The 21,955-nt window shown below is 44.1% G+C and overlaps 1 protein-coding gene across 4 annotated transcripts; it reads left to right on the top strand.

Moving 5' to 3' along the window:
- Positions 1 to 77: 77 nt before the first annotated feature.
- rpa2 (replication protein A2) lies at positions 78 to 21,951 on the top strand. 4 transcript variants are annotated; one of them, XM_038796401.1, is made up of 9 exons: positions 78 to 183; positions 3,094 to 3,212; positions 7,686 to 7,787; positions 9,063 to 9,176; positions 15,029 to 15,103; positions 16,501 to 16,611; positions 18,724 to 18,840; positions 20,637 to 20,731; positions 20,815 to 21,951. In XM_038796401.1, the coding sequence occupies exons 1-9, from the start codon at positions 168 to 170 to the stop codon at positions 20,897 to 20,899; spliced, it is 834 nt and encodes a 277-aa protein (XP_038652329.1). In that variant the 5' UTR covers positions 78 to 167; the 3' UTR covers positions 20,900 to 21,951. The 4 variants fall into 4 exon arrangements, with proteins under 4 accessions (XP_038652329.1, XP_038652339.1, XP_038652343.1 ...); XM_038796407.1 differs by lacking the exon at positions 78 to 183 and adding an exon at positions 213 to 391; XM_038796411.1 differs by lacking the exon at positions 15,029 to 15,103.
- The last annotated feature ends 4 nt before the right edge of the window (positions 21,952 to 21,955 follow it).

The raw sequence follows: 21,955 nt of genomic DNA, 5'->3' as shown, positions 1-21,955 counted from the left end.
GGGGGGGGGCGACGGCACCCTCTCGGATCACTGTCCATGATTGGTTGAGGGAGAGAGGAGTTTTCTCTTATGGAGGTCTGTGAGTGGCTGGCGGTTGCGCGGGGAGCTGCTTGGCGCGTTTTGCCTGGCGCGAGGTTTTTCGTCTGTTAAACGGCTCCGGGGGAAGGATGTGGAATAACGCGGGTGAGAGGCGCCGGACGGCCAGCCGGGGAAGGCCCGGCTGGTCTATCTCTGTGGATGGTGGCGGAGTCGCGGCCTCGGATTGAGTTTAAGCCGGTGCTCGGCTCCACCCGGTCTGATTAGCCGTGCCCTTCCCAGGGGCCTGGTGTCCCGGTGTTGAGGGTTTGGGGGTCACGGTGTTGAGGATGAGAATGGGCAGGGAGATTGATGGGTAGGTAGGCGATTTACTGGGTGGATTGAGACCTGGATTTTAAAAAATACCCCATATGTAATATTGAATCTGTAAAGCAGACGCAGCCTGGCTTTTGTCACAAAATAAATGGCAATTTTTAAAACTACAGGTTGTAAAATTATTTTATGTATACACAGTTGCTTTACAGCTCCAGGGTCCCAGGTTCGACTCCTGGCTTGGCCACTGTCTGCGCAGAGTCTGCACATTTTCCTGTGGCTGTGGGTTTCTTCTGGGTGCTCCGCTTTCCTACTGGTGCAATGATGTGCAGGTTAGGTGTATTGGCCATGCTAAGTTGCCCTTAGTGTCCAAAAAGGTTGGACTGGGTTACGGGGATAGGGTGGAGGCGTGAGCTTCGGTAGGGTGCTCTGTCCAAGGGCTGGTGCAGACTTGATGGGCTGATTGGCCTCCTTCTGCACTGTAAATTCTGTGATACCGAAACTGGTGTGGATTTGTCGACTATTGAAAATATATAATATCTCCCGTTAATGGTCAAAGGCCTGAAACGTTAAACTATGCTTCTTTCTTCACATATGCTGCTAGAAAATGTCTTTTAGCCAAGGCCTCAGCAGCTGAAGACACAGCCACCAATTATGGAATTAGACCAATTTCTCAGAGTGTGGTGGGGCTGGAGGAGAATTTTTAAAAATTCTATCATGTGGTTTGGGTGTCATTGGCTGCACCAGCACTTGTTGCCTATCCTGACAGTCATAGTATTTACATCACTGGAAAGAGACCCTTAAGCCTATCTGGTCTGCCCTGGCCATCAAGTACCTATCTACTCTGATCTTGCTTTTCAGCACTTTGTTCATAGCTTTGTATGTAATGTCATTTCAAATGCTCATCTAAATACTTTAATGTTGTGAGAGTTCTTCCCCCACCACCCTTTCAGGTAGTGACTTCCAGATTCCCAACACCCTCTTAAAAAGTTTTACCTCCCATCCCCTCTGAACCTCCTGCCCCTTAACCTTATTACCCTAACCTGGTTATTGACCCCTCCACTGAGGGGAAAGATTCCTTCCTATCCACCCTATCGATGCCCTTCACAATTTTGTAGACCTTAATTGGGTCTCCACATCCTTCCCTACTCAAAGAAGAACAACCCCAACCTATCCAGTCTCTTGATAGCTGAAACATTCCAACTCGGGTAATATCCAGGTTCTTCTTTCTAGTGCAAACATTTCCTTCCTAAAGTATGGCTACTAGAATTGCACGCAGTACTCTAGCTGTGGCCTAATCAGCATTTTATACAGCTCCATCATAACTTCCCTGCTCTTGTATTCTATGCCTTGGCTAATAAAGGCAAGTATCCCGTTTGCCTTCTTAACCACCTGCCCTGCTGTCTTCAGGGGTCTATGGACCTGTACACGAAGATCCCTCTGACCTTCTGTTATTCCTCGGGTTCTACCAATAATTGCATATTCTCTTGCTTTGTTAGTCCTTCCAAAATGTATTACCTCACTTTTTGAGGTTAAGTTTCATTTGCCACTGTTGTGCCCATTTAACCAGCCCATCTATACCGTCCTGTAATCTAAGGCTTTCCTCTTCACTATTTACTACACCACCAATTTTTGTATCACTTGTGAACTTACTGATCATGCCTCTTGTATTCAAGTCCAGATTATTAATGTATATTGTATATTATAATGTATATTCACCTGAGGAAGGAGCAGTGCTCTGAAAGCTAGTGTTTGAAACAAACATAGAACAGTACAGCACAGAACAGGCCCTTCGGCCCTCGATGTTGTGCCGAGCAATGATCACCCTACTCAAACCCACGTATCCACCCTATACCCATAACCCAACAACCCCCCCCTTAACCTTACTTTTTAGGACACTACGGGCAATTTAGCATGGCCAATCCACCTAACCCGCACATCTTTGGACTGTGGGAGGAAACCGGAGCACCCGGAGGAAACCCACGCACACACGGGGAGGACGTGCAGACTCCGCACAGACAGTGACCCAGCCGGGAATCGAACCTGGGACCCTGGAGCTGTGAAGCATTTGTGCTAACCACCATGCTACCGTGCTGCCCATGTTGGACTTTAACCTGGTGTTGTAAGATTTCTTACTGTGCTCACCACAGTCCAACGCTGGCATCTCCACATCATTATATTACAAACAGCAAGGGACCCAGCACCGATCCCTAACACCCTTGAACTGAGCTAGGCTATTTCAGAGGCATTTAAGAGTCAACCATAGTGCTGTGGATCTGTAGTCGCGTGTAGTTGATCAGGTGAGGATGGCAGATTTCCTTCCCTGAAGGACATAAATGAACCAGATGGGCTTTTTCAGCAATCAGCAATGGTTTCATGGTCTTCCATTGGATAGTTAATTCCAAATTTCACCATCTGCCTTGTTGGGATTCAAACCGGGTCACCAGAGCATTACCCTGGGTCTCTGGATTACTAGTGCAGTGGCAATACCATAATACCACCACCTCCCTTTATGGCAGATAAAGGAGAGAAGTGGCATACAGGGAGTTGACACTACACGTACTTTGTGAACATATGTTTGAGGATGGCAGCTTAATTTGGTTTGTATTTGGGTGATCCATCTCCATGTGTAGGATGGAGATTCGTATGCGATTCAGAAATGAAAATTGGAGACTTATAATAACATGCTGACAGGTATATGTCACTTTTTCAATGCTGTGACTGACCTCTAAGCCTATTTTCTAGGTTCATTTGATGGTGGCTATGGAGGTTTTGGAGATACTGGTGCAGGAGGTGGGGGCTATTTGCAGTCACCTGGAGGATTTGGCTCACCAGCTGGAGGCAGCCAAAGTGACCGGAAAACTGTAAGTACAAAGCCAAAATATTGATCTCTACAGTTTTGACCGTGGAATGTAATATAAAATTTGGTGACATAAGTGCACACCCTTTTCTCCAAAATGTAGAAATTGGTGTTGGTCTTGTTTATGGGCAGCACGGTAGCGCAGTGGATAGCATTGTGGCTTCACAGCGGCAGGGTCCCAGGTTCGATTCCCTGCTGGGTCACTGTCTTTGCGGAGTCTGCACGTTCTCCCCGTGTCTGCGTGGGTTTCCTCCGGGTGCTCCAGTTTCCTCCCACAGTCCAAAGATGTGCAGGTTAGGTGGATTGGCCATGCTAAATTGCCCTTAGTGTCCAAAAAGGTTAGGAGGGGTTATTGGGATACGGGGATAGGGTGGAAGTGAGGGCTTGGGTGGGTCGGTGCAGACTCAATGGGCCGAATGGCCTCTGCTGTACTATGTTCTATATGTTCTAAATATTAATCGTAATCTTGTGTGATGCACTGCAACATATTTCTTTTTGCACTATTTTAAAATTTGTTTTCCAAGTTTTTCTTCGATTTTTTGAGGTTGCTCATTTTGCCTGATCAAAAAAGCATGCAAGAATTTTATGAAGTTGCTATCAGCATTTTGACTCTGCTTAATTCTGACAATTTAATCGAAAAACAGCGAGAGCTGCCTTACGATAAAGCTGTATGCAGAAGCTATGCAGATAATAAGTGAAGTTCACTGTTGCATCCCGAAAATAAAAATTGATCTTGGCAAAAGTGGCATTGTTAGAACTGATCAGTAAGTGTTACCAGGTGTGTACTCATAATATTTTCTTAAATTTCCATCTAATTGATTTATGTAAAGCCATTTGGTAAAAATATATTTAATTTTGACTACTCAGTAATCTATTGTGACATAAAATGCTAGCATGTCCTGGAAATATATGTAACTTTGTAATGTGACTGCGGTCAAAATCCTGGCCGATCACGGCTGTGGCAAATAAAATGCAACCTGGACCAGGATACAGTCATGTTGCTATTATTTCGATTTTAGCAATGCCATTTATTGCCAAGTCCTGTAATAATCTAATTAAAACCATTGAACCATCTTCTCAGATTGTGAAAAATGATCAATCCTTGTAATGCCGATGAAATAAAATCATTGCTTAAACTGTAATTTTTTTTTTAAATGTTTAAATTCATTTACGGGATGTTGGCGTTGCTGGTTCGGCCAGCGCTTATTGCCCATCCGTAGTTACCTCCGGAAGGTAGTGATGAGCTACCTTTTTGCACCACTGCAGTCCCTGAGGTGTAGGTACACCCACAGTGCTGTCAGGGAGGGAGTTTCAGGATTTTGCCCCAGTGACAATGAAGGAATCATAAGAGTACCTACAGTGCAGAAGGATGCCATTCGGCCCATTGAGTCTACACCGACCTATTGAGGCCCAATCACCTGTAACCCCTCCTAATCGTTGGACACTTTGAGGCAATTTAACATGGCCAATCTACCAAACTTGCACATCTTTGGGCTGTGAGGAAAGCGGAGCACCCGGAGGAAACCCACGCAGACATGTGGAGCATGTGCAAACTCCACAGTCACCCGAGATCGGAATCAAACCTGGGACCCTGGCGCTGTGCCACCATGCCGCCCAGGAATGGCGATATATTCCCAAGTCATGGTGGTAAGTGACTTGGAGGGTGTGGTGCTGTGGTTCCCAGGCATCTGCTGCTCTTGTTCTTCTAGGTGATAGCTGTCATGTGTTTGGAAGGTGCTGTCGAAGGAACCTTGGTGAATTACTGCTGTGCATCTTGTAGATGGTACACCTGGCTGTCACTGCTTGTGGTGGAGGGTTTGAATGTTAGTGGAAGAGGGAACAATCAAGCAGGCTGCTTTGTCCTGGATGGTGTCAAGCTTCTTGAGTTGTTGGAGCTGCAAGTGGAGAGTATTCCATTACACTCCTGACTTGTAGATGGTGAACAGGCTTTGGGGGAGGCTGGGGGGGGGGTCCGGAGGTGAGTTATTTGGTGCAGTATTCCTAGCCTTTGGCCCGCCCTGGTAGCCGCTGTATCAATATGGCTAGTTCAGTTTCTGATCAATGGTAACTCACTGGATGTTGATTGTGGGGTATTCAGCGATGACAATGCCATTGACTGTCAGGCGGTGATGGCTAGATCCTCTCTTGTAGGAGATGGTCCTTGCCTGCCACTAGTCAACCCAAGCCTGGATATTGTCCAGGTCTTGCTGCATTTGGACATGGACTGCTTCATTATCTAAGTAGTCGCAAATGGTGCTGAGCATTTTGCAGTCATGTGCGAACATCCCCATTTCTGACCTTATGATGGAAGGATGTTGGAAGGGAGGTCATTGATGAAGCAGCTGAAGATGGTTGAGCCGAGGACACTACCCTGAGGAACTCCTGAAGTGATGTCCTGGAGCTGAGATGATTGACCTCCAACCACCACAACCATCTTCCATTGTGCCAGGTATTACAACCAGCGGAGAGTTTCCCCCCTGATTCCCATTGACTCCAGTTTAGCTAGGGCTCCTTGATGCCATACTTGGTCAAAAGCTGCCATGATGTCAAGGTCAGTCCCTCTCACCTCCCTGCTGGCATTAGCTATTTTGTCCATGTTTGAAGCAAAGCTGTAATGAGGTCAGGCGCTGAGTGACCCTGGCGGAACCCAAATTGAGTGTCCGTGAGCAGGTTATTGCTGAATAAGTGCCGTTTGATAGCACTGTTGATGATTCCCTCCATTACTTTGCTGATGATGGAGAGTAGACTGATAGGGCGGTAATTGGCTGGGTTGGATTTGTCCTGTTCCTGTGTACAGGACACCTTTTTTAAAAAAATAAATAAATTTAGAGTACCCAATTATTTTTTCCAATTAAGGGGCAATTTAGAGTGGCCAATCTACCTATCCTGCACATCTTTGGGTTGTGGGGGTGAGACCCACGCAGACACGGGGAGAATGTGCAAATTCCACACGGACAGTGACCCAGGGCCGGGATTCGAACCCGGGTCCTCATTGCCGTAGGAAGCAATGCTAACCACTGCGCCACCGTGCTGCCTGTACAGGACACACCTAGAAACTTTCAACATTGCCGGGTAGATGCCAGTGTTGTAACTTTACTGGAACAGCTCGACTTGTGGTACGGCAAGTTCCAGAGCACAAGTCTTCAGTACTATTGCTGGAATATTGTCAGGGCCATAGCCTTTGCAGTATCCAGTGCCTTCAGCCTTTTCTTGATATCACGTGGAGTGAATTATATTGTCTGAAGACTGGCATCTCTGATGCTGGGGACTTCTGGAGGAGACCAAGAACGATCATTCACTCGGCACTTCTGGCTGAATATTGTTGCAAATGCTTCAGCCTTGTCTTTTGCACATATGTGCTGGGCTCCTCCATCTTGGAGGATGGGGATGTTTGTGGAGCACCCTCATCCGGTGAGTTGTTTAATTGTCCACCACCATTGAGGACTGGATGTGGCAGGACTGCAGAGGTTTGATCTGATGTGTCTGTTGTGGAATCGCTTAGCTCTGTCTATGACTTACTGCTTATGCAGTTTGGCACCCAAGTAGTCCTGTGTTGTAGATTCATTTTTCGGTATGCCTGGTGTTGCTTCTGCCATGCTCTCTTTATTGAACCAGGGTTGACCCCCGGCTTGGTGGTAATGGTAGAGTGGGGGATATGCCGGGCCATGAGGTTGCAGATTATGATTTGATGTAATTCTGCTGCCGCTGATGGCCCATAGTGCCTCATGGATGCCTAATCTTGAGTTGCTAGATCTGTTCGGAGTCTATCCAATTTAGCATGGTGGTAGTGCCACACAGCACGATGGAATATATCCTCGATGTGAAGACGGGAGTTTGTCTTCACAAGGACTGTGCGATGGTCACTTCTACCAATACTGTCATGCAGCAGACAGATTGGTGAGGATGAGGTCGAGTGTGTTTTTTCCTCTTGTTGGTTTACTCACCACCTGCTGCAGTTCCAGTCCAGCAGCTATGTCCTTTAGGACCCAGCCAGCTCGGTCTGTGGTGGGTGGTACTACTGAGCCACTCTTGGCGATGGGCTTTGAAGTCTCCTCCCCAGAGCATATTCTGCGCCCTTGCCACCCTCTGTGTTTTCTGTAAGTGATATTAAACATGGAGGAGTACTGATTCATCAGCTGATGGTGGCTGGTACGTGGTAATCAGCAGGAGGTTTCCTTGCCCATGTTTAACCTGAAACCATGATACTTCATGGGGTCCAGAGTCTATGTTGACCTCCCTCCTCACTGTATACCATTGTTCTGCCAGCTCTGCAGGGTCTGTCCTGCTGGTCAGACAGGATGTACCCAGGAATGCTGATAGTGCTTTAAAGTACATGATCTTGTCCTTGGACAAATAATATGTAAATTGAATTATTCTTTAATGTGATTATACCAGTTGCTTTTCTTTCCGCTTCTGTAAAAATGTAATTAAGGGATCTGCTGAATTGTGGAGTTAACTTTATCGATTCTTCTGTCAGAGATCACGGGCCCAGCAAATAGTTCCTTGTACGGTGTCACAGCTAATGTCTGCTACTCAAATAGAGGAAGTTTTCAGAATTGGAGAGGTGGAGTTGTCCCAGGTGAGTGTGGAATTTGGAACTATTGAATATTCCTAGATTGAGTAGCTGTAATGTGATTTTAAAATGATTCATAACCTATCACTGAATACCATATTTTTCATAACTGAATAAGCCTCTCTTTTGGCTGTCAGGACTTTTTTGTGTCTTTGTTGAGCCTCTTTCCTGCTTTTCTAAAGGGGGTGCAGGGAGAAAATAAACTATCTGGTTCAGTTTGGATGTAAAATCTAATCTAATCCATAGTACTGTATGCGATCACCAAATATGAGTGACATGCTTGTTAATTTACTTTAAAAGAAAACCCAATTTTTATGGACCGTTTTTGAGGTTTCATCTGATACCTATTTTTTAAAGTATTGTACAGGTACAAGGGAGAGGTCAAAATGGTTTTCTTGATCATGAGCAATGTGTAGATGCCTTACTAATTTTGCTGGTTTTAATTCAAAATATTTTTTATTCTCCTTTTTCACATTTTCTCCCAAATGTACACCCATCAAAAACAAACAATAATCGGTAACAAATATGTCAATCCCCATATCAATAACAATCATCACATCCTCCCACCAAACCCCAAACATTAGCCCGCATGTTCACATAGACAAATGAGAAAAAGGAATCAGAAAGCACCCATAGTCACCATCAGCACACACAGCCCCCCCCCCCCCCCCCCCCCAACCAACTAATGTTCGATGTTATCCAGTTCTTCAAAGTGCATGATGAATAATGCCCATGAATTGTAGAACCCCTCCATCCTTTCCCTCAGTTCAAACTTAACCTTCTCGAGAGTCAAGAATTCCAACAAGTCCCCCTGCCATGCCAGGGCACAGGGTGGAGAGGTTGCTCTCCATCCCATCAGGATCCGCCTTTGGGCGATCAACCAGGCGAAGGCTACAACATCTGCCTCCACACCCGTTTCCAACCCTGGCTGGTCTGACACCCCGCGTATGGCCTCCTGGGGGCCCGGGTCCAGTTTCACATGCACCACTTTAGAAATTACCCTAAAAACCTCCTTCCAGTAATCCTCTAGCTTTGGACAGGATCAAAACATATGAACATGATTCATTATACTCCTTCAAAGAATCGGCTCATCCTCGCCCTCGTGAGGTGTGCTCTGTATACCACCTTCGGCTGTATCAGCCCCAACCTCGCACGAGGTGGAGGCATTCACTCTCCGCCGCGCCTCACACCAGAAGCTGGTTTTAATTCTATTCCCCCTGTAGTATATTCCTTAATCCAGTATGGAATGTACAGATTGTCATAAGTGTTTCCATTTCTTAGGTAACTGTGGTTGGCATGATCAAAGATGCGGAGAAAGCCCCAACAAATATTCTATACAAATTGGACGATATGACAGCACCCCCAATGGATGTAAGACAGTGGGTGGATACTGATGTAAGTAAATTGGCTTCTACATAGGACCTTAATATATGTATTAGCTCCATTATGAGTGTATTCCATTCTCGTTCAGGTCTTTAAATATAATGCTAGTGAACTGTGCACTGTCTCAGATCACTATAATTATCTAATTCTGGTAAGTATGGGATATTAAAGGAATTTGTGTCCAGGTCTGCTCATGTGTTTTACTTAGTTGGTGAGAACATCTGTCCTGTTTGTAACTGGGAATTGTGCTGCAAGATGAGTAAGTCCCCTATTTGCATCAGTCACCTAACTTCCTCTCTTAGGGCAGCACGGTGGCGCAGTGGTTAGCACTACTGCCTGGTGCACTGAGGTCCTGGGTTCCATCCCGGCCCCGTGTGGAGTTTGCACATTCTTACCGTGTCTGCGTGGGTTTCACCCCCACAATCCAAAGATGTGTAGGTTAGGTGTATTGTCCACGCTAAATTGACCCTTAATTGGGGGGGAAAAATTGGGTACGCTAAATTTTAAAAAAAAAAAAAAACTTCTTCTTTCTTGAACTAGTTGCATAACTTAGTGACCTATTAATGGTATAACTGGTTGCTATTGGCAAGATAATTGTACTTGGTTATAATTTCAAACATGTCGCATGGTCAATGCCCATTAGTCTGAAACTGAGGTTCTGCATTAATTGTATTTTACAAACTCACCATGTGGTGGGCAGCACGGTGGCCTAGTGGTTAGCACAACCGCCTCACGGCGCTGAGGTCCCAGGTTCGATCCCGGCTCTGGGTCACTGTCCGTGTGGAGTTTGCACATTCTCCCCGTGTCTGCGTGGGTTTCGCCCCCACAACCCAAAAATGTGCAGAGTAGGTGGATTGGCCACGCTAAATTGCCCCTTAATTGGAAAAAATAATTGGGTAATCTAAATTTTTAAAAAAAAAAAAAAAACTCACCATGTGGTAATTGTCATTAGATGCTATTTTCTCTTTTTTTTTAACAAATCTAATGTGATGTGGATTATTTTGTAGTCATTAAATTCTTTTTGCATTGTGGAATGTTACAGAACAGAAATAGGTTGATTATTTTCACTGGTGTCTACCAGGTATCTAATTCTATTTTAAAACAATTAACATGCATTGTTTCAGTAATTTACAGCAAAGAACTCTTAACATCATAGTCATGTGGAGATGCTGGCATTGGACTGGGGTGGGCACAGTAAGAAGTCTTACAACATCAGGTTAAAGTCCAACAGGTTGGTTTCGAATGACTAGCTTTCGGAGCACAGCTCCTTCCTCGGGTGAATGAAGAGGTGGGTTCCACAAACATAGACAAATTCAGTGATGCAAGACGATACTTTGAATGCGAGTCCAAAGTATCATCTTGCATCATTGAATTTGTCCATATGTGTTTGTGGAACCCACCTCTTCATTCACCTGAGGAAGGAGCTGCGCTCCGAAACCTAGTCATTTGAAACAAACCTGTTGGACTTTAACCTGATGTTGTCAGACTTCTTATAATGCCTGCAAAAAATTATCTTCTAAATTACCCTTTCAGTTTCTTGTAATTATCAGAAATATGTGTTAATTTTACTGTCTCTCTGTTCAACAGAAACAATCTATTGCTACTTATCTTATAACTCTTAATCTTAAAGTCCTCTGTAAGCCCCTGTATTACCCGCCACAACTGTGAAGAAAAGATCAGTAATATTTGAATGACTTTGGCGGCACGGTGACGCAGTGGTTAGCAATGCTGCCCGGTCACGGGTCACTGTCTGTGGAGTTTGCACATTCTCCCCCGTCTGCGTGGGTTTCACCCCCACAACCCAAAAGATGTGCAGTTTAGGCAGATTGGCAACACTAAATTGCCCCTTAATTGGGGGAAAAAATAATTGGATACTCTAAATTTATATTTAAAAAAAAAAGATTTTTCAATGACTTCACCTTCTCATGGTCAATTTGGGATGGACAAGACCTACGAACAAATGCTGGACTGACCAGTGACATGCACATCCAATGAACAAGTACATTGTTTAAAAAACTTCAAGACTGTTATTGCTTGCCCCAGTTATATGCTTGTTAATGTGTCCTGCACCTATCCTATTGATTTACACACATAATAGTAATTGTTGTTTTGTTTCTATGTTTACGTATCTAGCCTTAAGCCTATGGATTCTTTAATGGTCAGGCCTAATTATCTTGACCATGAAGGTCCTTTCTATTTTACTTTGTTTGAAGCCTTTAAATGTTATCTTTTTCTTCTTATTTCTGAAGCATATTGCTCTACTCTGCTATCCATCTGCCAACCCTGCTAACCTGTTTCATGTCCTCAATTTTCTATCCCTTTCCCATCCTCTCTCTCCCCAGAAATCCATTGCCATGGATGAATTTCAGTAGCGTTCCTTTAATTCTAGATCACTTATATAGGGTGTGATTCAACGGAAAGATTTCTAAGTGTGGTAGCGAGTGGCAACACTATTCAACTTTAATTGGTCCAGTTAACGAGGCCATACCGCAGCCCGCCCACCCGGCTTACATAGCCAACCCCTGTCAGCTCACAGCCGTGACGCTGAGAAGACCGGCCCCGAGATTTCGAGACGTGGGCCTGTGGGAGGGGGTGGTGGGGGGTGGGGAGAAGAGGGCGGCAGGGGGTGATGGGGAGAGTGAGGCAGCACCATCGGGAGAATGAGGCATTGTTGAACACCTTTGACACATTTTAAAACCCTTCACCACAACCAATTTGATGCCTCTGCTACTTTTGTCCGCAACACGGGCCGACCTCCAAACCTTTGGCCCATCTCTCCGGGCAACCCCCCCCCCCCCCTCTCCCCGGGCACACTGCGTGCAGGTGATGGGTGTGCGCAAGCACTCAGTAGACAGGGAGGGGGTCAGACAATGGCATGGATTGAGGAGCACCGGCGTTCAGCTCTCTGCAGGTTATCATCACCCCCCCCCAACCCTCACCAGTGACCTGCTGACGGTGCCGACAGAGTCCCAGCACCCTGGAGTGATGTTACACATGCTCTGGGAGGATGGGAAGTGAGTGGGGGAGGGAGTGCGGAAAGTAGCAATAACGGACCAGACCCTGTCCTAAGTGAAGCGGGTGAGTGTGAGGGCCTCTCTGGCCCTACTTGCCTGACCCTCGCCATTGCCGCCTGTTCTGCAGCCTCCGGCTGGTCCACGATTCATCCCCAGGCTTGTCCGCCAGCCCCTGCTGGTCTGGGGCCTCATCATCATCCTCCTCCTCCACAGAGGTGGGCACATGTTCCTCATCCCCAACCTTCAGAACGTCACCTCGCTACTGTGCCCAGGTTGTGGAGAACACAGCAGACTACCACTAAGTGGGCGACGCTCCGGGCGGTGTATTGCAGGGTACTACCGGAGCAGTCGAGGCATTGGAACCGCATTTTGAGTAGTCCGATGCACCACTCAGACAGCCCGAGTGGCCACATGGTCTCGTATCGTGTCTTTGCTTTGGTCTCTTGCCTCCTTTCTGCGTTCTGTAATAATGTAATAATCTTTATTAGTGCCACAAGTAGGCTTACATTAACACTGCAATGAAGTTACTGTGAAAATCCCCTAGGATTGGTGGAGTTGCAGATAGTGAGGAGGACTGTCAGAGAATACAGCAAAATATAGATAGATTGGAGAGTTGGGCAGAGAAATGCAAGATGGAGTTCAATCCAGGCAAATGCGAGGTGATGCATTTTGGAAGATCTAATTCAAGAGCGGACTATATGGTCAATGGAAGAGTCCTGGGGAAAATTGATGTACAGAGAGATCTGGGAGTTCAGGTCCATTGTACCCTGAAGGTGGCAACGCAGGTCGATAGAGTGGTCAAGAAGGCATACAGCATGCTTGCCTTCATCGGACAGGGTATTGTGTACAAGAGTCGGCAGGTCATGTTACAGTTGTATAGGACTTTGGTTAGGCCACATTTGGAATACTGCGTGCAGTTCTGGTCGCCACATTACCAGAAGGATGTGGATGCTTTAGAGAGGGTGCAGAGGAGGTTCACCAGGATGTTGCCTGGTATGGAGGGTGCTAGCTATGAAGAAAGCTAGAGTAGATTAGGATTGTTTTCATTGGAAAGACGGAGGTTGAGGGGGGACCTGATTGAGGTCTACAAAATTGAGAGGTATGGACAGGGTGGATAGCAACCAGCTTTTTCCAAGAGTGGGGGTGTCAATTACAGAGGGTCACTATTTCAAGGTGAGAGGAGGAAAGTTTAAGGGAGATGTGCGTGGAAAGTTTTTTACGCAAGGGTGGTGGGTGCCTGGAGCGCTTTGCCAGCGGAGGTGGTAGAGGCGGGCACGATAGCATTATTTAAGATGCATCTGGACAGATATATGAATGGGCGGGGAACAGAGGGAAGTAGATCCTTGGAAAATCGGCGACAGGTTTAGATAAAGGATCTGGATCGGCGCAGGCTGGGAGGATCGAAGGGCTTGTTCCTGAGCTGTAATTTTCTTTGTTCTTTGTTCTTAACCCTGCTGAGGGTGCCCCATGCCCCGCAAGCCCTGCACCCCGAGCTCTGCCTGCGAGCAAAGATGGCTATTCCCCTCCTCGGCTTCTCACAGAAGCCCTTCCTCCAGGTTCACACTTTTCAAAAGGAATACTAATCGGCGCCAGCATGACCACTTGCTGGGGAGGCCATTGGATGTGGGGTCCCTCTCGTTGATTGTATGAAAATAGGGCTTAAGTGGGTGTTAATTATTTTCTTGCCACACTACGGCAGGATCCTGTGTTTGCCCACGGGAGCAGGCCGCTTACTGTTTGGTGCCTGACACGGTTCTCCTTTCCGCCTCTCCCACTATTCACTGGCCTGGTTTCGCTCGAGGGAGAGTACAACGAGGACAGAGAATTGCACCCATAGTTTACTTTCGTGAGTTGAGGTTTTTTTTATATTTTGCAATACTTGAATTATATTCAATGCACAGGATCATTTTCATACCCCCAAAAATTGAATTCACAGATAATTCAAACTAAGTGACGTGAATTAACAGGATCTGAGCAATAAATAGCAGCCCAATATGTAATACTAACAACAACTTGCATTTACAAAAATATCCCAAGCTACTAACGCGTTATCAAACATAAACCACCTCCACTGTATTTCCTTTATCCTGTTTCTTCAAAGAAGTTTGGAAGATTTGTCAAACGCAAATTGCCTTTTAAGCCTGATCTCGCTGCGCTCAATTAGCTTGTGTTTCTGCAAGTACTTATAACTTTGCCCTGCATAACGCAATTGGGGCAGCACGGTAGTGTAATAGTTAGCACTATGGCTTCACAGCACCAGGGTCCCAGGTTTGATTACCGGCTTGGGTCACTGTGCGAAGTCTGCAGGGTCTCCCTGTATTTGCGTGGGTTTCCTCCGGGTGTTCCGGTTTCCTCCCACAAATCCCAAAAGATGTGCTATTAGGTAGTTTGGACATTCTGAATTCTCCCTCTGTGTACCCGAACAGGTGCTGGAATGTGGCGACGAGGGGCTTTTCACAGTAACTTCATTGCAGTGTTAATGTAAGCCTATTTGTGACAATAAAGATCATTGTATAAATTCAGTCGTTCATTATCAACTCAGTGTTAAGTGTGCACTCGTATAAAGTAAGTAAAGTCGCCATAGTCTCATTCGGCCCATACTTTCCCCTTGAGGTGAAGAGCTGACCGGTGGTGATTTAATCTGAGGATCACCACAGCTCTTATTTGCTAACCTTACTGAAGTATCACTTTCATCCCTTTCAAAAAGAAGTTTGACAGTGAAAAGCACCAATTTTAACTTCATACATCTGTTTTTGATTTTCCTTTTCAGATTCACCTTTTTTCTTGACTATATTTAAAGTTACTCTGCTTCTAAATTTTCTATCAAATGTTGACCTTTGTTTAATGCAGGAAGTGGGAAGTGAGAATATTGTGGTTCCCCCTGGCAGCTATGTAAAGGTAGCTGGCCATCTTCGATCATTCCAGGTAATGCAGACTCTTACATTTGTTTATTGTATCCATAGAATCCCTACAGTGCAGAAGGAAGCCATTTGGCCCATCAAGTCTGCACTGACCCTCCGCAAAAGCACTCTACGAAGGTCCACACCCCTGCCCTATTCCCATAACCCCGCGCATTGACCGTGATCAATCCATCTCGCCAGCACATCTTTAGATTTGGGAGGAAACCGGAGATCCCAGAGGAAATCTACGTGGGGGGGGAGGAAAGAGAGAGGAAACATGCAAGCACCACAGAGTCACCAAAGGCTGGAATCGAACCTGGGTCTCTGGCACTGTGAGGCAGTAGTGCTAATTTGTGCCAGTGTGCTGCTCTTGTAGTTAGATTATTTAGTATTGTGGGACATGGGGCTTTTAGATAATGCATATTGTTTCCAATTTTTTAATGTAATGCAATAATTGAAAGGAATGATCTATTAAAATATGTAAATAATTTGGGAAGGGCGGCACGGTGGCGCAGTGGTTAGCTGCCTGTGGAAATGAAGACCTGGGTTCGATCCTGGTCACTGTCTGTGTGGAGTTTACACATTCTCCCAATGTCTGCATGGGTTTCACCCCCACAACCCAAAGATGTGCAGGGTAGGTGGATTGGACACACTAAATTGCCCCTTAATTGGAAAAGAAATAATTGGGTACTCTAAATTTTTTTAGAAAAATATTTAGGAAGAATATACGGAGGTACTTCATCTGGTTAGCAGTTTGGTATATTTTATGGCAATGATACCAAATCCTTCGATAACGGATCTGGATTGCTATGTATATATCATGCCACCAGGAGCTATCAATTCAGTTGTAGAGTGTGGTTCATTTGAATATATTCCTGGTTTTCTCCTCTTTCTGAATATTTAAACAGTTTGGTATTGACCGTATCTTTGCAAGGAGAATTGGATTGGCTGAATTACTGTTTTAAGTGATGAGACAAAATTAATGCTCATAATTCTAGGTAAGATTAGTGGAGTATTCATGATGTGGAGATGCCGGCGTTGGACTGGGGTGAGCACAGTAAGATGTCTTACAACACCAGGTTAAAGTCCAACAGGTTTGTTTCAAACACGAGGAAGGAGCTGTGCTCCGAAAGCTCGTGTTTGAAACAAACCTGTTGGACTTTAACCTGGTGTTGTAAGAGTTCTTACAGAGTATTCATGGCTTAATGGTAGTTTTTGTTGTTTGAAGTTTCGACTAAGCAAATCTTGACAATCTTCTATCTATATTAAAATGGAACAAAAGCAAAAGTTATTTTGTAACTCTTCAGTTTCTTTTACAACACAACACTTTTTAGGCACTTGCAATATATGAGAATATTGAATATGAATGTTAATCCAATGCCCTCCTGATTTTGAGCTTAATTATTCCTTTTAACTTGATAGAACAAGAAGAGCTTGGTAGCATTTAAAATCATGGCTTTAGAAGACATGAATGAGTTGACATCACACATGTTGGAGGTGGTGCAGGCTCACTTGTTGTTGAACAAGCCACAGGTGAGTACAAAGCCAAATGTTTGACAAAATTCTGATCCAAGTTCAGCTAATCTTTCTAACAGTGAGAATTTGCTGCATTATATAATAGAACAATCAATAGTCAGCTAGGAATAAAAACAGAAAATGCTGCAAATACTTTGCAGATCAGGTAGTATCTGTGAAGGGAGAAGCAGACTTAACGTTTTAGGTTGACACAATTTAATCATTGAAAAAAGTTAATTGTAATTGATTTTAATAGATGCAGAACAGGGGATGTAGGGAAAGAATGAAACGGGAAGGCGGCTGAGGTTAATGGCAAAAAAGGTGATGACAGCAAGGCAAAAGGATATGGTAATGGCACAAGTGAAACAAAAGATGTGTTTATAGGGGAGATGTCAAAGGAAAAAACGATCATTAGCAACAGCAACTGTCCCAAAAAATAGGTACAGAGATTATGACCTGAAATTGTTGAACTCCGTTGAGTCGAGATGGCTGTAAAGTGTCTTCTCAAAAGATGAGGCGCTGTTCCTTTAGCATTCATTGAGCCTCATTCGGATGGTGTAATGGTCAGAATAGGAGTGGGGACAAGACTGGAGGTGTTTCACGCTCCAGTATAGGATAGGTGGCACTCAGTCAATACCATGTGTTAAACTGAAAGATGTGCAAATAAATTGCTCATTCGCGTGGGTGTGTGTGGAGCCCTGAATGATCAGAAGGGAAGAGGTGAAAGGACAGATGTTTCTTCTGGTTGCACTGGAGGGAGAGTGGATAAGGGGCGACTGGGAAGTGGAGCAGAGTGTCACTGAAGAACAGCCACTTAGAGTGATGAAAGGGGAAGATGCGCTTGATCCCATTATGCTGGAAGTGGTGGCAATTGCACAAGAAGATCCATTGAATGTGCAAGCTGATGGAAGGTGAGGACAAGGGGAGCCAACTTTGTGGTCCTGGAGTGTGGGTGGGAAAAAGATTTGCATTTATGTAGTGCCTTTCACAACACCACGATATCTAAGAACTTTACATCCAATGAGGTACTTTTAAAGTGTGGTGATTTTGATAGGAAACGTGACAGCCAATTTACAGACAGAAAGCTCCCACAAACAGCACTGTTTATGTAAGGTTCATAGAACCATAGAATCTAAAGTCCAGAAGGAGGCCATTCGGCCCATCGAGTCTGCACCGGCCCTTGGAAAGAGCATCCTATCCAAGCCCACACCTCCACCCTATCCCCATAACCCCACCTAACCTTTTTGGACACCAAGGGCATTGGCCATGTCAATCCACCTAACTTGCACATCGTTGGACTGTGGGAGGAACCGGAGCACCCGGAGGAAACTATGTAGACACAGGGAGAACGTGCAGACTCTGCACAGACAGTGACCCAAGCCGGGAATTGAACCTGGGACACTGGAGCTGTGAAGCAACTGTGCTAACCACTGGCCAGGGCACGAGGCAACTTTCCTGTTGCTCTTAGAAATACTGTTATGGGATCTTTTGCATCCACTTGAGGGGGCAGACTGGGCTTTGTTTAATTTCAGGCTGGCACTTCTCAACAATGCAGCACCCCTATTTCCAGCACCGGCACGATTTTACTTTTGTAGTTAGCTAGATGACTGATTTGGCCCTAGAGTGCTTTTGCTGATATATGCATCAGTTAAATATTTTTTCAGTTCATGCAAAATGAACTTCACCTGGGGAAAAGAGTGAGTGAAAAGAGATTTACGAGCCCATTTATACCCATTAAAATGGCTTACGATTTGTAGATTGACAGTCGAAACAGGAGAGTGAATGTTGGGCTATTTAATGCGCAGAGATACAAGATCGTTTTATGGGCTAGAAAGGGATTCCAACCCTAACCATATTGAGTGCATATGTTCAATTAGATGAAAACGTGATACGTCTTGGCGGATGATCAACTTTGGGTCACTTGTCATTGTTCATTGCTTGGCAACAACAGAGGGCTGTTGGCATAAGTGGAACATTTAGCACATTCAGGTGAAGAGTGGAAATCTTAGTCTAAGAGTGAATTTTAGGCTAAGCTGAAATTAAGACTTCTACACATGCTCACCTCAGAAGAGTCATTTATCCAATGAAACATTGCTCTGAGGTTTCATTTTTATAATTTATGTCTCACAGCCTGCACCTGGAGGATCTCTAGCTTTGCACACCCCAATGCGAAATGAAAATGCAATGGGGATGTATGCTGGTGGTAATGATGCACTGATGAATGGACTAACAAGTCAACAAAGTCAGGTAAACTAACAAGGGAATAATTATGTGATATTGTCTGGGCTGACCTTTATTAGCAATAGGGTTAAGAGAAAAATAATGCAGTTGATCTCCCTTTCAGCGGACACTGTTAAATGATGGGCCTGATGGCCTCTGTGCTGTAACCGTTCTGTGAACCATGTACATCAAGGGTATCTTATCTATGGCCCTAAACTCAGGAAACACCTATTTGCAATTAGGTTGCTGGTTTGTATTACTTGAATAAGCCAGATATTCAGAAAGGACTGTTTTATAATTATGGCTGCATTAATAGATAAACCCTAAATCAGAAAACCAGGATCTGTGTTAGCAATATAACCGTGTACATAAACGAGAATTTGATTTAAACTTTACAAGTAGTTCTTGAGACTTCATGTGCGCAATATGGCAATATATCTTGAACACAATGCATCCATTGTAGATCACTAATTTGGCGGTGTGCAATTCAATTTTTTGGACATTTTAGTTCTAGCAGTTTTCTATTTAAAATATACTGGCTTGTGACAATATTTTAATAGGACGGATGCATGGGATGATTTGTTAATTTATGTAACTTGGATTTGAATTTTGTGCAAATTGATAGGATTTTCACAGATTAAATATGTTAATTCTAATAGCAATGGATAATGTCAACCCAGTTCATGGTCAGCGCAATTTTTTTATTCTTTCATGGGATGTGTCACTGGCAAGACTATCATTTGCCCATCACTAATTTCTCTTGAACTTGGTGATTTGCTGCACCATTTCAGAGGGCAGCTAAGTGTCAGCCTCATTGCTGTCTGGAGTCACATGTAAGGCAAACATGATACAGCTGGCAAATTTCCTTCCTGAAAGGACATTAGTGAACCGGACTGGTTTCTATGACAATCAACAGTAGTTTTGTGGTCGCCATTACTGGGAAAAGCTTTTCAGTTTCAGAACATTACATGAACTAAATTGCACCATGACTGGTGACTTTGAACCCTTATCCCCAGAACATTAGCCTGGGTCTCTAGATCACTAGTCCAGTGGCATTACCACTAAGCCACCATCTCCTTTGTTCTCCCCCCACAACCCCCACTAAACATTCACTGAACAAATCTAACACAATAAAGGAACTCATTGTCTCAAGACTAGCGGATGTGTGAAATCAAAATGGAACAGTTTTGAAGATGGTCACAATCGAGGGTACTTCTGCCTTTAAGTTTGATCCTATATTCTGGAACTTAAGCCCTGCTTCCTTGCTGCTTTCATAAGTATCAAAAATCCTTAAGTCACTTTTCTAACTTTGATACAATGTAAAGGCATTTGTACTGCATTAAACCCATGTTGTATCTGAGTGTATTTGATACTGTGTAAAGTGTGGAAATGTTTCATTTTCTAAAATTGTTGTCCCTTTTTAAGAAAGTCTAAAATGTAGAAGCAAACTAAAAATATCTTTTTAGGGTGTGGTGGCAGTGGTTAGCACTGCTGCCTCACAGCGCCGGGGACCCGAGTTCAATTTCAACCTTGGGTGACTGTCTGAGTTGAGTTTGCACATTCTCCTTGGGTTTCTTCCGGGTGCTCCGGTTTTCACCCACAGTCCAAAGATGTGAAGATTAGGTGGATTGACCCCTTAGTGCCCTAAAGGTTAGGTGGGGTTGCGGGAATTGGGCGGGGGAGTGGACTTGGATAGGGTGCTATTTCGGAGGGCAGTGCAGACTTGATGGGCCGGGTGGCTGCGTCCTGCACTTTCGAGCTTCTATAGAAGTTGAAAATTGAATTTACTGACTTTATTTATGGTGGCTAAAATTTTCTTTCAGGTACTCAACTTGATTCGAAATTGTCGAGAACAAGAAGGCATGAGCATTGACTTCATGAAGAGAACACTGAAGAATATGAACATTGTTGCCATCAAGTTAGTGTTATTTACTGCTAATACACTTGTGTTGAGTTAAATATTCAAGACAGTTTCATGGTTACAATTTTGTGTCCATATAGGCAAGCAGTAGAATTTCTGAGCAATGAAGGACACATCTATTCTACGGTGGATGAGGATCATTTCAGGTCAACAGATGCCGAATAAGTGAGGAATTAAGCCAATTTTAAAGTGCGAGAAGGCACAAAGCCAGAATTCTGAACAATTCTAAAACCGGGAGAGCCTATCTCATAGTTAGCAGCTCAGCTCAGGTAACAAGTCATCCTGCAGTAACATGTAAATTTTAAAGGGATGAGATGATGTGGCTTGTTGTACTTGGGTTTTCCATGTTGTTTCATTGTAAATGACTGAATTCTCTGTTTTGTTATCCTGCACGTTTATATCACTGGAAAAAATAAACTGAAAACTGTTTTTGATCTTAACCAGAACCTCTACAATATTGCAGCAAGGAAACTTGTTCACAGTGCCTCTAATCCTCTTAACAGAGGGTCTGTACTGTTGCTAATGTTTAGATATAAACTTGAGGTTTTAGTTAAAATTGGACTTGTAGCACAGAAAAGTAAATATTTGTAAATTATCTTAATGCCAAAAATAATATAGTTTGTTTTGCTGGATTTAATTGAAACTGTATAAATTTAATCAAAGAAAGCACAAAATACCGTGTTCTGATTGTAAGTGGCCATTTTTTAAGCTTGTTCTTTGATAGCTATGTGGTACTTTACTGAGCTTTGCATATACCCCCATTTCTCAAACCTGTAATGATCAATAGTTCTCTGAATCTGGATGTTTCTCTTACCAAGTTGGGTTGCGTCAAAGATATGTCACTGATGCGCAAAATGTTAGTTCTTGCCACTGATTTGTACAATGTATATGTTGCCGACAGAAAAGTAGAGACAAGCAAGTTTCAGGTTTCTCGTACCTAAATTAAGATATGAAGGGGCAACAAATGATATTAAGTTTCTCTTTGGACCACAGCATAACATGGGAATCCAGTAGTGGCATCTTGGGATTGGAATTTAATTATTTTTTGTTTAATCTTTGCTTCTTCCTGCATCTATACATCTCATTTCTGTTTGGTTGTTTAGAATTATTGAATAAGGACAGGAATGATTATACTATTATCAGTATAATGTTTGATTTATATTTTGTACATTAGAGTACTAATGTTAAAACAATAAACCATTGTATATTACACAGACTATT

This window comes from Scyliorhinus canicula, chromosome 1 (assembly GCF_902713615.1).
Source record: "Scyliorhinus canicula chromosome 1, sScyCan1.1, whole genome shotgun sequence".
Taxonomy (NCBI): domain Eukaryota; kingdom Metazoa; phylum Chordata; class Chondrichthyes; order Carcharhiniformes; family Scyliorhinidae; genus Scyliorhinus; species Scyliorhinus canicula.
This window is presented reverse-complemented; position numbering and strand designations above follow the sequence as displayed.